This window comes from Hippoglossus hippoglossus, chromosome 4 (assembly GCF_009819705.1).
Source record: "Hippoglossus hippoglossus isolate fHipHip1 chromosome 4, fHipHip1.pri, whole genome shotgun sequence".
Lineage (NCBI taxonomy): Eukaryota > Metazoa > Chordata > Actinopteri > Pleuronectiformes > Pleuronectidae > Hippoglossus > Hippoglossus hippoglossus.
Window position 1 is genome coordinate 7,902,476 of NC_047154.1, and position 14,808 is coordinate 7,917,283.

At 41.5% G+C, this 14,808-nt stretch overlaps 1 protein-coding gene and 1 long non-coding RNA gene across 3 annotated transcripts; both read left to right on the forward strand.

Annotated features, from left to right (window-relative positions):
- The first annotated feature begins 1,129 nt into the window (after positions 1-1,129).
- Positions 1,130-12,004, forward strand: prkaa2 (protein kinase, AMP-activated, alpha 2 catalytic subunit). Of its 2 annotated transcripts, none has more exons than XM_034583826.1 (10): positions 1,130-1,312; positions 2,567-2,708; positions 4,321-4,414; positions 5,255-5,399; positions 6,331-6,418; positions 7,537-7,761; positions 8,473-8,635; positions 10,009-10,347; positions 10,435-10,561; positions 11,598-12,004. In XM_034583826.1, the coding sequence occupies exons 1-10, from the start codon at positions 1,213-1,215 to the stop codon at positions 11,846-11,848; spliced, it is 1,674 nt and encodes a 557-aa protein (XP_034439717.1). In that variant the 5' UTR covers positions 1,130-1,212; the 3' UTR covers positions 11,849-12,004. The 2 variants fall into 2 exon arrangements, with proteins under 2 accessions (XP_034439717.1, XP_034439718.1); XM_034583827.1 differs by lacking the exon at positions 1,130-1,312 and adding an exon at positions 1,536-1,676 and having other exon boundaries at positions 11,598-11,848.
- A 1,840-nt stretch (positions 12,005-13,844) lies between these two features.
- LOC117760642 lies at positions 13,845-14,801 on the forward strand. Its single transcript, XR_004613694.1, has 3 exons — positions 13,845-14,006; positions 14,373-14,378; positions 14,683-14,801. It is a non-coding gene; the product is annotated as an uncharacterized LOC117760642 (long non-coding RNA).
- The last annotated feature ends 7 nt before the right edge of the window (positions 14,802-14,808 follow it).

A 14,808-nucleotide genomic window follows, 5' to 3' on the forward strand; every position in this document is an offset into this window, starting at 1 on the left:
CAATTAGATGTGATTTTACAGGAAATGTGTCAGACCATGTTTAATCGTTTCAGATAAGATTTCTGCGGAAATCCGTGAGAAAAAGAAACTATTTGACCACTGGATATTAGAAATAAATAAATATTAAGTCCTTCATTAGATCCTTTATTATACCTGTATATACTCCACTGTTGCTAATACTACGGACATGTAGGCGGTTAAAGCCTAATTCATATTTGTATTGGTATTCTGTGGAAGTGTGATATGGTTATTTGCTGAATCGGAACAACTTTTTTATCCCTCTAAATTTTTTGTTAATATAAAAATAATTGATCAGAGGATGTTCAGTTTGGATTGTTCTGGTCAGTAAAACCAGGCAAACACCCTCTGAAAAACACGAGGCAAAAGATGGAAGATTTGTGCATCTTCTCTGATTTTGATAACAATAGGTCCATGCGCCAGCTCCTCTATCGTTTCCATGTTATGAAAAAAAAACTCACGATAAAATCTTGAGCGCAGAAAAACCAGGCAGGATGAACACAAAATCCAGTTCCTAACTTGTGCAACGGATCAGGAGCAGAAGCCTTTCAAGAGTCACACGCGCACCAGAATTTGTACGTTGAACTGACACTGCCATCTAGTGGCTAAATGTGAACAACTCACCTCGAGTTTGTTTGAAACGCATCTTTCCGTTGACTTCACCCGTACACACAAAAATCACACAACAGAAAGTCAAGCACGCGTTGTTCTCCAGTCAACACTGGATTCCACGTTTTCCAAATGTGTGCTGCCTCCTGTTACAGTTGCCTTATATGACCTATAGCACAGACATTATTTATAATCAAGGTAATGATGATGATTAGAGTATATGGTCTACTCAATTATTATTATTATTATTATTATTATTATTATTATTATTATTATTATTATTATCCGTTTTTAGATGTGTTGGTGCATGGGTAAAACATGGAAATACTTAACACAGCAGCTGATCTGATTATCTGTCTTTGATCATGTGCAAGTTTAGTCTCTTTAATTTGTTTACCAATCTATCAGCAGAGCTGTAGGTGAAGTATTAATACACCGGGTGGTGGTGGGAGACGCACGCCGGGCAGATGACAGGTGGAGGCCGCCGGGTCCTCCTCAGCAGCTCTCCTCCTCGGCCGCGTGCCCCGCCCCTCCGTGCGCTCCGCAGGCAGACAGCACACGCACCTCACGGAGCGAGCGGAGAAGATGGCAGAGCGGCAACAACAGAAGCACGAAGGCAGAGTGAAGATCGGCCATTACATCCTGGGCGACACGCTCGGAGTGGGGACGTTCGGGAAAGTGAAGAGTTAAGTCGTGTGTGTGTGTCATGTCGGGCTCAGTGTTAGGGACTAAAGCGAAGTAGTGGTGCCCCCCCCCCCCTTGTCTTCAACTTACCGGCGGTCAGTGGGCACTCTGCGTAGCTACCCCCCCCCCCCCCCTTAACGTTAGCGGCGGAGGGGATTTAAAGCGTAAACACGCTTTGAGAATGCGGCCGCTTCAAAGTCAAATTCTTCCACCGTAGCCCGTGTGTGTAGCGGCTGTTATCAGCCGTGGCAGGTGTGTTCACCTGGAGGACAACGGCGAGAGGCAGACATGTGTGCACTCATGTCGTGTAACGGGACACCGGGAGGGGGGGGGGCTTCACGCGGGTCCTCTGCTCCCGTGTCACGGTAAAGGACACCAGTGAAGCCTCCGTGTGTTTCCTCCATGTCAGCTTCATGTGTTCAGTGTTTCGAGGCGCTGGAGCTGGCGCAGCTTCGGTGTCTCGCTGCTGACCCGGCTGGGACGTGCCGTGTGAGTCGGTGGAGCTCTGTCCAGGCGTCAGGTTTCACCGGAGGGTCAGATGACAGGAGGTTATTCCAGTTTCCCTGGCTGGTGTGCGGCCACTCTGCGTGACCTTGTGCGCTTTAACCCCGCGCCCCCTGTGTGGAGGTGACCCCACCTGAAACCATGGCCACGTTCAAAGCCCGATTACTATTTTATGCATACCGGAATAAAACAGTCTAAATTCATATTGCTCTATTGCCGAATTGTATACAATTTTACAAGGGATAATATGTGTTTGTTTTCAGGGAATTCCTGTTTGTGCCTTAGTTGCATTCATGTATTTAGTGTAATGGTAGTCAAGCTGTGATTGGGGTTTGGCATCTCCAATAACAACATAACAACGTGCAACAGCACCCTGTACAATGGCATGGTTACAATAGAGCCAAAGCCTCAAGCCTGTTTACAAAAACTTAGCAGTTCACAAATAACAAAACACACAGTAATAAAACAGTATTTAAACACTTAACATGTGACACAAATTTAAGCCTGCCCTTCCATTACAATAATAATAACTATAATTAGGTGAAATCATAAAGCATTGCGATAAAGTACATCTGAAGCTTTTGATTAGCTGCCATATTTCCTCAGGCAGGGTGTTAAATTAAACTTTTACCGTTTACTACACCTCTCTGCCTCTTTGCATTGTGTCTATCTGCCTGTATAATGTTGTATGTGTTTTCTTTGCCATCTGTGATCCGCATCTGCTTCATATCTGTGTTTTCATTGTTTTTAGTTGGAGAGCACCAGTTGACAGGCCATAAAGTGGCTGTAAAGATCCTAAACAGACAGAAGATCCGCAGTCTCGATGTCGTGGGGAAGATCAAACGAGAGATCCAGAATCTCAAGCTGTTCAGACACCCACACATCATCAAGCTGTAAGTGGAGAAAGACAACGTGTCCTTCTATCAGAGTTATGATAGAGAGACTAGAATGTCACTCAGTAGACAGTGCGTACCGCTGCCAAGGCCCAACAGTCCAAACATGTCTGACTTGATCTCTATAAACAGATTCTACATGCAAATATGCAGAATCTGTGGGCAAGGGACACGATTTTGGGGCTGGAAGCCTTCTGGTGAACAGCACATGTGGAGAATAAAAGAGGTGGAACATATCGACCAAAATGCATTGGATACCTGCTTTTTAATTTATCTGTATTATTATATTCATATGGAGATAGCTGATTGAAGAGATTACCCATGATATTGTCAAGGCCCGAACACCTACAAAAAGTATCGCTGATTGTGTTTTGTGTGGAGAAACGTTCCACTCGTGTGATAAAAGAATCTAGTCGTACTGTAAACCGTGTACGACGAACAGAAGATGGGGTCTTGACCTTGAAGCCCTAAAATATTGGAAGATGTTGCCTCTGAGAAATTGACAAAAATCCTGGAACCGCTTCCAGATCCGGATCTGCACCCAAATTTAATGGTAGTAACACATCTTTCCTCTAAACTGATGGTAATCCGTCCACTGGTGTTGGCATAATCCTGCTAACTAACTAACAGACAAACAAACCCAGATGGAAACAAATCCTCCTTGGCGGAAGTAATGGCTTAGATCTGGTAGATTAGTGGCTGTCGTTTTGTGGGCCTTTGCTGCGTTGTGTTCCCTCTGTGTTGTGGCATGCTTTACTTGTTGCTGTTTGTTTACTACAGCTGCACTGTACTGAGCATGCCCACTGGGCTCCCAGGAGGTACAACACACAAACAGACCAATACACACACACAAACACACACAGGCTGGAAGTAGATAAAGAAATCTGTTCTGGTCAATACATATCTCCAGTTATGATTTGCTGTAAGTTGTGGTAATTCCTCATCCAGGTGTCACAGCCTCTTGTGTGTTTTTCTTTTAGCCTGTCTTCCTTCTTTCTTTCTCCTTCTGTCTCCTTGGCCTTTTTCTCCTTGTCAGTCCCCCTCTCTCTGTCTCCTCTCAACAATCTCTGCGTTATTTTTAGGCCAGGGTTATGGTTAGTCAACCGTCACACTGTAAGTTATGGCAGATATGTGAGCTCTCAGGTCATGAGCTGGAGTGCTGCGGACCACTCTGCCACAGACACACATTCATAAACACAACTGTATATATTTGAGCTACACACACTATGCTTCAGGGAGTCTTAGGCATGAAGGTGGAACTGAGAAAAGTCCACTTTTTGATGTATTGGCCTTGTTTGTAAAACCATGAAATGAATTGAGGAATGAAGTTGATTGTGATGAAGAGTAAAGTCTCCCACAAGCAACCATTCATGAGATTATGTCTGCTTTATAATATATCTGACCTTTATGAAAGTAATACCTACACTCAGCAGCCATACATCACAGCTCAGCCTCACCTCTCTGTTTATTTGTGCCTGTGCATTTAGGCTGTGCAGGTTTTGAAGTAAATAAGAAATGGCCTATTATTATTACTTTTTGGTTAATACATACATACTTGGCACTTTAATGTACAATAATTCCATGTCAAAACTGTTGTATGTTTGTGTTGTAGGTACCAGGTAATAAGTACACCCACAGATTTCTTCATGGTTATGGAGTATGTGTCTGGAGGGGAGCTGTTTGACTACATCTGCAAACATGGACGGGTAAGACATTTAATTATTAAGTGACTCATTTGAGTTCCCATCTACTGTCTGCTCTCTCATCAGAAATTATTAGCTCAATACTAACCATGGCTAGAAACAGGAAAAGGTGAAGCAGTGGCTGAGGAAGTGTGTATTACTAACGCTTATTAAACATAAATTGATACCATTTATTTTTAAGCTCTCAAGGTATCAAAATACTGTCTAATTACGCATTATCTTCTGGGGCCTTTCTTGTTGACTTGGCCTGTGGTAATGCTGGTTTCTTTCTGAAACTATACAAGTGACCTGTGGTAATTTAGCCATGGGAAGTGAAGGCTTGTGCCACCGCTGCTGCACAAAGAGCTGTTCACCAGTTTATTCAAAGTTCAGTGAAACTTTGAACCCGGAGAATGACTTTCCGTTGCTGTTAACATGAACACGCTATTGTCATGAATGCGTGTCAAAATCTCACCAAAATCAACAATGCACTTCCTAGGGCCATTAACAATGCACTTGTCAAGTGTGCAGCTGATAAGATGAACAGTTCTCAAGATATGTGAGCCACAACCAGACAGAGATTTCTGGAATTAGTCGATATATCATATTAATAATCCCACTTGAGCATTGCCTGGCCCCTGAGCCTTAGAAACCTCATGACCAAGCCCACAAATCATAAACTAGTTCCAAAAAGGACAGCACATGACTTAATTATCCACAATTCTTTCCACACCTGTGCCATAGGCTTGGTTCTGCATTCTGTTACACTCTATCTTTCACACAAGTAGCGACACATGAATTTCTTTATCTAATACATTCCCAGTAAAGCAGTCCAGTCATGTCTGTTCATATTGAATCTTTCAGGTTGAAGACACAGAAGCTCGTCGTCTTTTCCAGCAGATTATCTCAGCTGTGGACTACTGCCACAGGCACATGGTGGTCCACAGAGACCTCAAACCTGAGAACGTCCTGCTGGATGCCAGCAAGAACGCCAAGATTGCAGACTTTGGTAAAATTCCATCACACACAGTTATAGCTGGAGGGAGGGATAAAGAAATTGGCTCGGCAGAAGCTGAGGATTGTTTGGGAATTTAATAAAAGAGAGAGCGTAACAGAACATAAGTGAATATGTTCAGGGGGGAATAAGAAACAGAAAGAGGCAGAGTTTGTGGCAGAGATAATTGGAATTAACCAAGTTAATTGGAGTCTGATTAGAGCCAAGTGACACATCATAATTATACAATTATTTATACCCTTGGAAAATAGTGTGAAATTACCGTCAAGCACCTGCTAACCTCATTTTTAGATAAGAATTCATTTCCTATTGGTTGCAGTATGATTATTCTAGCTGATTGGATAAGAGACCGTGCCTCTCCATGAAAGAGAGCAATATTTTCAAAAACACACGAGGGTCCTTGTGCTCAGCAGGGTGTGTGGGGTGGAGAGAGCTCCCCTAGCAACGGCCAGGTCTCATATCAAGTCTGGCAAGAAGCCTTGAGGCCCAGTGTCATCTGATAGGGAGGGAATCGTTGGGGTGCGGTGGGAGTGTACACCAGGAGAAGTGTTTTGGCTGAGAGCAGCAGACACTGGTGAGCAGAGAGAGGGAGTGTTAAGGGAACAGGGATGACAGATAAAGAGAAGGTCAGCACATCACAGAGTGTCTGGCGTTCATCATTTGGCAGGCAGAGAGAGGCTCATCCAATTAGATGAGCTTTGTGTTCAGAGCTTACAGTCTTGGCGCAAAGGAGGATAAAGATATCAGCTGTGTCCACAGTGTATAACTCTTACCCCCCCTGTGGCGGGCAGTGCTCCGTTTAACCTGTGTGTATCAAAGGATCAATAGCAATAATATAATAGAGGATTGTTTCTTTAGAGCGTGTTACTGTCAGAGGGAAGTCACAAAGGTGTTAATGTGTGTTTATCTTGTGGTCGGCCAACAGGTCTGTCAAATATGATGTCAGATGGAGAGTTTTTAAGGACAAGCTGTGGCTCACCCAACTATGCTGCTCCAGAGGTCATCTCCGGAAGGTGTGTGTGTGTGTGCATGCGTGTATATGTGTGTGTGTAATCACACATATGATCAAGGCCACTATGATAATCACACTGCAGCTAATGATTATTTTCTTTATTAAATTAAAAACGTGAATAAATGTCCATTGCAACTTTGTCCAAGAGCCTCAGTCCTAAAAACTAAATATTCAGTCAACAACAAAAATTATGAAATACCTATTTAAAATGTTTGGCTTTTTTTCACTATGTTCGCTGATTATTTTGATTTGATTTTAATTTGATTTGATTTATATTGATTAATCAACTAATTCTTTCTGCTCTAATCGCAATAAACTATGTCAAGACGACACAATTATTTATATGGCTTTAGGACCAAAATAGTTTGGGCCTATTGGACAGAAAACAGCCTTTGTGGATACACGTGAAAGTAATGTTTACATTAAGTGTTACTTGAATCGTAACGTGTGTGTGACTCCTTGAAGTCTGAAGATCCTTCCACATAAAACAATTGTAAAGATGATTTATTCAGTATTTTTGCGCATTGTGTACATTTATATATACGAGCTTCTTTACTTCCATTGTTTGTGCATTGCTGTGTTTCATGGCTCATAACCACCACCACCTGTCTATCAGCAGAATACTGTGCAACCTTTGGAAGGAATGTGTACTCACCAATTATGATTGATTGATTGAGACCTTCATGGAAAAAAATCCGCTCCATCGGGCTGCTACAGGTCAAAAAGATCAAATAAAATTTACCTCAAATGTACAAATTTTCTTTCTAAGCTTGAGTTAAAGAAAAACAAATAAATAGATGCAGTAATAATAATCAGTGAGGCAGTTTATCTCTACATGAATAAAGACATTACATTAGTCCTGTTGGTGTGGGTGTTTCTGAGTAACACTTCATTTTAGCGCCAGCTATTTAGCATTTATACGTGGTATATAAACAATGACTGTTTGTATAGAAACACTAGTTATGCATGTTTCACTAGATGAGTTTTGGTTGTTGACAAATACATGAATGGAAACATCGGGTCAAGCGGCATCTTATCTTCATATGTGTCACAAATACATTATAAATATGAATAACCAATGTCTAAATAACCTGTCACATCCTCTCATCTGTCTGTCAGGCTCTATGCAGGCCCAGAGGTGGACATCTGGAGCTGCGGAGTGATCCTGTACGCCCTGCTCTGTGGCACTCTGCCCTTTGACGATGACCATGTTCCCACGCTGTTTAAGAAGATCAGAGGAGGCGTCTTCTACATGCCAGAGTACCTGACACGCCCTGTGGCTTCGCTGCTGATGCTCATGTTACAGGTTGACCCCCTGAAGAGAGCCACCATCAAAGACATCAGGTAATCACATCATTCTGTCAGATCAAGTGACCTTTATCCTCTACAGGAGGTTTTTGCGCCTACAGTCTTTTTTAATAATTTGTGACAGGTTCATTTATTATCGTCAATACCGCAGTGCCTACAATCTGTCAGCACTGTCAGATGATTGGTTGTCGTTTCTATAATGTGTTTTACTTTGCTTTCATCACATTTTGAATTTAATTTTTTAACCGATAACCAACACTTGTTAACTGATTATTAACCATTAACCGACAAGATTAAAATATGGCGTTGTTGGCCTCGTGATTGTCAAAACATCCATATTTCCAAGTTGTCCAAAGACATTTTAACGGATTAATTAAAACATTTAATTTGTCAAAATTCGTATTGTTGCCTAAAGGTTAAGAGGTTAATGATTAACACCCCTAATGGCATTAATCTTTTCAAAATAATTTAGATTGAGGTATGACTTATTTGAATTATTTGCAATAGTTTCTTCTTTTATCTCACTGGTGTTAATGGTCCCTTATCCAAACAGTTGGTACACAAACAGACTATTGTGTTTGAAGCAATGTTTAGTTTAAACAAAGTTTGAATCAAAGTTTAAATGCCACATACTGTGATATTTCGAATTATAAAATCGCAATTGGTTTGGTTTCATAGTTAAGCATGATCATTTGTATTTTTGTCTTATTGTACTTTGCATTGAGTGATGATCCTATCCTCTGTCAGGGAACATGAGTGGTTTAAGCAGGACCTGCCCGGCTACATGTTCCCTGAAGACCCTTCATATGACTCCACAGTCCTGGACGAGGAGGCCGTCAGAGAAGTGTGTGAGAAGTTTGAATGCACTGAGTCTGAGGTTGTGGCCAGCCTTTACAGCGGAGATCCACAGGTACACTCATTAAGACACATTCAAAATCTTGAGTGTTTTCTCTGTTTAATGTATGATTGTTGTAATATTTACAAGAGTATGTAGGTGTAGATATAATGTAGGTTTTTATATAGCTTCATTGAGAGCTTTGGGGTCACAGTAAAACAGTGTTTAAGGATCGGTTTGGGGATTTTCAAGTCGATATCAATATGCCCATATTTAGAGAATAGTGGACAGCTCTCCGGCATAAAAATACACTCCAGAGTTTGGCTGCAGCTCATTTGATACTTCAGTCGTCCCACTAAGCAAAATAAAGTTGAGCTTTCAAATTTAGAGTCTGTTTATTTCCCCACTTTTTGTTTCCCTGGATGGTAGTTGGTTCCCAGCTGAGCTACATTGGAAAAGGGGTAGTGGGGATAGTTAGCGATGAAAACCTAATCTTAATTTATCCATTATCCATTATCTATACTGCTTATTACTCTTTTATGGGTTGTAGGTGGCCTGTGGTCAGTCTCCATCTGACTTGAGAATCACCCAGGACAGGTTGCCAGCCCATAATATCGATTCAATTTTATTTTATAGTGCCAAATCACAAAATACAGGTGCATCAATATTGTTTTAAAACAGACTTGAAAAATTCTGAATCTATCCTGTAAGCTATTGTCTAATTAGAAATAATGCTGAATCGACTGCGATTGTCATGTTAAGACTCATCTATGATGCCTTTATATGCGAAAAGTGATATGTCCATTTCAAATGATATAGGAGTCACTGCCCTCATACTTCCATTCATCCTTTGCGTTGACATGCGTCTAGTGCTTGCAATACATCCACTAGAGGACAGTGCAGAGACAAGAGTCTCTGACCACAGCAAGGTTGTGATAATGGACCTGTTGAGAAATAAAAGGCACCTGATGGAAGGTAACGTCTTTAGATGCCTGTAGTTTCTTAGCAACTTGCAAAGTCTCCCCTCAAAAAGTTCCGCCATTGTTGAACATTTTTCTTTTTGTCCTATGGTCATCTCACCTGCACTATTAGCTACACTGCCCCCCCATCATTTCCGGTGGTACTGTTCTGTTTTGTCCATATCTGTAAGCTTTGAGAGGACATTAATGCAGAATACAGACAAAAGGCTATGTCTGTTTCCATATATGCATCTAACATTGAGCATAAATGAACCATTACCATAACTACCTCGCTCTTCTGTTTATTTATACAAACCACTGCTGTTAAGACAGAGTGTTCACATCTGAAATCAAGCTCACCTTGTGCTTTTCCTGATTGTCGTGTGTAGAGAGTTTTTAGGCTTCATTAATCTGATGGTGTGTCCCTGGCTTCAGTGAATTATCTCTTCAGTCTTCACTATACTTCCCTTCCTCCCTCTCTCCCCCCAGGATCAACTAGCAGTGGCCTATCACCTCATCATAGACAACCGGCGCATCATGACCCAGGCCAGCGAGTTCTACTTGGCCTCCAGTCCTCCCCAGAGTTCCTTTATAGAGGAGGGCATGCCGTTGCCCCCTGGTGTGAAACCCCACCCAGAGAGGATGCCTCCGCTCCTGGCTGACAGCCCTAAGTCTCGTTGTCCTCTGGATGCTCTCAACACTACCCGACCCAAACCTCTGGCAGTCAAGAAGGCCAAGTGGCACCTCGGTATCAGAAGTCAGAGTAGACCATATGATATCATGGCTGAAGTTTACAGGGCTATGAAACAACTTAACTTTGACTGGAAGGTAACAAATTCTTACACATACACAGTTGTGTACTGTACACACATTTTTCGCTTTACAAACTAGATGCTCTGTTATTTTGTGTGGAAGGTGGTGAACCCATATCATCTGCGAGTGAGGAGGAAGAATCCAGTGACGGGCAACCTGGTGAAAATGAGTCTGCAGCTCTACCAGGTGGACAACAGATCCTACCTCCTCGACTTCAAGAGCATAGATGGTCAGTGACAGACATATTCTTTTTATTTTTATTCAATCCGAATATAGAATTGATACATACACCTCTGCAGTTGAAATGGAAATTTGCAGGCATGAGTTTAAAATCAAAGCTGCTTAGCTTCAAAAGAGACACTGCTAGAACTATGTGATCATACCACTCTAATGGAGTTAGCAGCATTTTGAGCCCTGCTGCAAACTGCATCAGCAGCTATTGTGTGTGGTTAGCACCGCATGCTGGAGGCAAGACTCTTCGAACAGGGTAGATGGAGATTCCCAGGTGACTGCTGGAGAGAGATTCCAGAGACGGTTGGTAAAGAAAAGGCATTCTGCAGGACACTATGAAAAAACCTCTGCGATTGGTTTATTCAGGCAAAAACGCACACAAACCTGGGGTTCTCCTGGAGGAAACATGCAAAAACCCCTTGTGTGTGTTTATTCTTCTTTGCCTTTTACCTGTGATGTTTTTTTGTTTTTTGCAGCAGTGACACCTTAGGCCTTAAGCCTAATGGTGCCAGTCTCTGTACAAACATTATTCACAGGGTTTGGTCATGAGAGGTGTAGCTTGGAGAAAAAACAGTATTTGATGTTGAAGGAAGTCATTTGCAATCTACTATTGGGGAATAATGTTGTTTGCCAGCCTTTGGTTTGGGCTTCGTCCATCATGTCCTGGTTCTTCTCCCTAGAGGTGGAAAATGTGAAGAGATTAGCAGTTAGCTTGAAACAGCTGAGCATAAGTACAGTCTCAGAGAACCACCAGCATGGGCAATTTAATATATGTGTGTGTGTGTGTGCGTGTGTGTGTGTGTGTGTGTGTGTGTGTGTGTGTGTGTGTGTGTATTCAGCTACTGAGATTACAAATTTACTTACACTCAATATGAAGGTAATCTAAACAGGTAAAATACAAATTCAGAACACATTATTAAAATTCATTGTGGGTTCCTTACTTCATGAAGAAGTGTATGTATTAACTAAAACATACAACTCATGAACCGGCCCCTCTGTTGAATGCTGATGCTGTTTTCCTCCACTTCCCCCAGATGACATCATCGAGGCGGTGGGCTTCAAGTCAGGTTCATCCACTCCACAGAGGTCGGGCTCCACAGCCGGTCTCCACAGACCCAGACTGAGCATCGACTCAGCCAGCCCTGCCATCGATCTGCCCCAGCTCAGCTCCTCTCTCCCAGGATCCCTGTCTGGTAGCTCCCCTCTTCTCACCCCACGTCAGGGATCACACACCATGGACTTCTTCGAAATGTGTGCCAGTCTGATCACCACACTGGCACGCTGAGGCCCGGTGACTCCTAACCTTCCTGTAATATGGATGTCAGTGGGGTTTTAAGCCATTTGCAGATGTGGGATGTAGGGAGTGTAGCTGTGTGTGGTGACTTCCTTTTTCTGTCTCCTCTCAACCTCTGTTCCACTTGTGTTTGACAGAGAGAGAGAGAGAGAGAGAGAGAGAGAGAGAGAGAGAGAGAGAGAGAGAGAAGAAGAAGAAGAAGGAGGAGGCCTTCAGCAGAAAGGCAGATTATTATTATTTTTTGTTTTAAAACAGTCCTTGGGTCAGAAGGCCATCAAAGTGAGTGATGAGAGGTCGTAGTTCACAGCAGTGATGGCGTCAGCAAAGGTCAAGTTCACTGTCAGTCCTCTTGCAAATCCCATAAATCTAGTATCAACTGCTGAAATATCTTCACCCACCAGGAACTGATCGGAGGTCAGTTTTGCTTTTGATATGGACTCTGGTTAAAATTGACACTAACTGTGTGTCTGTAAAAAGTTGATTTCAGTTAATTTCAGTTTTATATTATATTTGGTTTTTAAAGAAACAGCTTTTGTTTTCCATGTATATTATATTTATATTATATCATATTACGTAGCTGAAAAGGTTGATAAAAGTATATACCAAAAATTTGACTTTATACATCAGAAAGAAGATTATAAGTTAGGTATGAGAAACATATTTATTTTTTAGAGATTGTTTTTTAGCAACTGTAGTTCTGTTATTTCAGCACTGCGCTGACATAGAGGTTTATACAGATTTTAGTAGATTGTGGGTGAATAATGAACCTAGAGAGACAGCAGATTAATAGAATGACTATATGTTACACGGAACTGACTGTGTGCTGCATTTGGTGCTGCAGACAGACACACACCATCTCACACAAGTTTTCACTACCACTGAATTATATTACTATAGTTAAATTATATCTCTGAATACCAATGGACTCTCCTTGCATTTCAAAGATTCCTATCACTCAGATTCATTCCCACATGATTATCATCATTGCATACATTAAATAATTGTCACACACAGTCACCTTTACACGAATTGAGACGAGTTAACCGCCTCTGAGTCCAAACTGTACATGAGTAAGTACAGAGGTGATGTTGATAGAGTGGGCGGAAAAGGTCATGATGATAAATCCATGTGAGATGTGTGTGTCTGCTGCAAGACAGTATCAAGCCACAGAAACCTTTTCTCCAGTTGCCTTAAAGAACGCAACACAGTGGTTCTTTACATACGTATACAGAGAGTGTGTGTATGAGCCAGTGTGTGTGATGCAGATCAGATGGGTGAGTGTCCCGTCTTCTTACTGACCTGGTGTGTTAGTTTGGAGGACCCTCGCAGTGGGTTGTGAGCTCAGTGGAGCAGGTGGAGTAAAGTGTGAATCTGAGAACAAAGAGCTGAGAAGCAGAAACACGATGCTTTGGTGTTCTGACGCTGTTGGAGCTGTTTCCTGTGTGTGTGTTTGTTCGGTTCAGCTGTTGTCGTCTTTTCAGTCTGCACGCATTTGTCGAGGCCAGCCATTTGCATCACATACTTTGTGCGTTACTGTATATGTTGGTTTGTGGTTCTACATATTGATAAACATCACAGTGTTATTAATTTTATAAATGTTCTGCATTTGCCTGTCAGTCATACCAGATTAGTGTTGTCTGCTGTTGTTGTCACTGGATCTTTTCTGACAGAATGTAGAGTGGAAGCTAGTGCTGCTCACACTTCTCCTACTCTGTCTGTCAGGGCTGTGCGTTATCTCAGTGTAGGTCATTTCATATCCAGATAATGAAAAAACTACACAACATTATCTGTATATCTTATTGAGAAGTTTATGTAAAGTGGCCACATGTAAAGGCATATTTCTTATTACATTACTTTTCGTCTTGGCATTGTGTACTTTGGGATGAGTGTTGGCACCAACTCACAAAGCTCATGTGTTTATTTCTTTGCAAATGTCAAGCTGCCAGGAGCTGTTCCCTCTTTTCATCTTTGCCATATTATCTGTGGGTCTATTGCAACTACTCCCGTGGTGTTTTGAGTGTGTTGTGTGGAACGGGGTGCTGTATGATTAGCAAATTACAGTTTTCTGGTGTGTACTAGACTTCTCTTACCAGAGCCACTTTTATGAGACAGAAGTAGCCTCCTCTTTTAGATACATGTTCCTCCTTTAGTTATTGGCTTGTCAAAGTCCTTTGTCCTGTTCGGTATTACCCCGTTGGGTGTCAAGTTCACTCTCTTCCTCCTTTTTGACTTGTACTCATGTAAGTGTCCTGCCTACGTCCATGCTGTGTGGAAGAAAGCAAATTTTCATCCACATGAACAAATATTACCATGAAGAGCATCAGAACAAAATGGATATTCTGTCACCTCATGATATATCTTGTCATGTCGCACAGCCCTGCAGAGTGTGTTCTCTTGGTTGGTGGTGTTTGATGGAGAGTTCTGGACTGATGCCTTTCTACTTTTCTCAGTTTAACACAGAGGAGGAAGAGTTAGTATCTAATTTACTTTAGACTGGTCATTAAAAATATGAAAGGGATATGTAATGGTGTTGATAAGTTAGGAAATAAATAAAAACATGAATAAATGCAGTAAAATACTATACGTAAATGAAGTAATACATTTTGAAATAATTTAAGATCCTACTTAACCTCAGCTCACTATTATGAAATGTTATTTATCATTGTTAGTTTCATAGACTAGTTAATATGGAATAGCAATGAAATAACATTTCATAATGATGGGTTGAGTTTTTTGTTATTAAATTATGTATAATATTAGTGTATAATATTTCATGTATATTTTGTGTATTTATTCATGATTATTTATTTCTTATTATTTGCTAGAGGTGAAGTTGATATCAGCCAAAGATCAGTCAACACATTTATATTTTTGCCTTATGAGAGCAACATGAAGATTTTGGGTTGAAACGGTGAAAGTCCCATTATGTGTTACACTGCTCAAACCCTTTA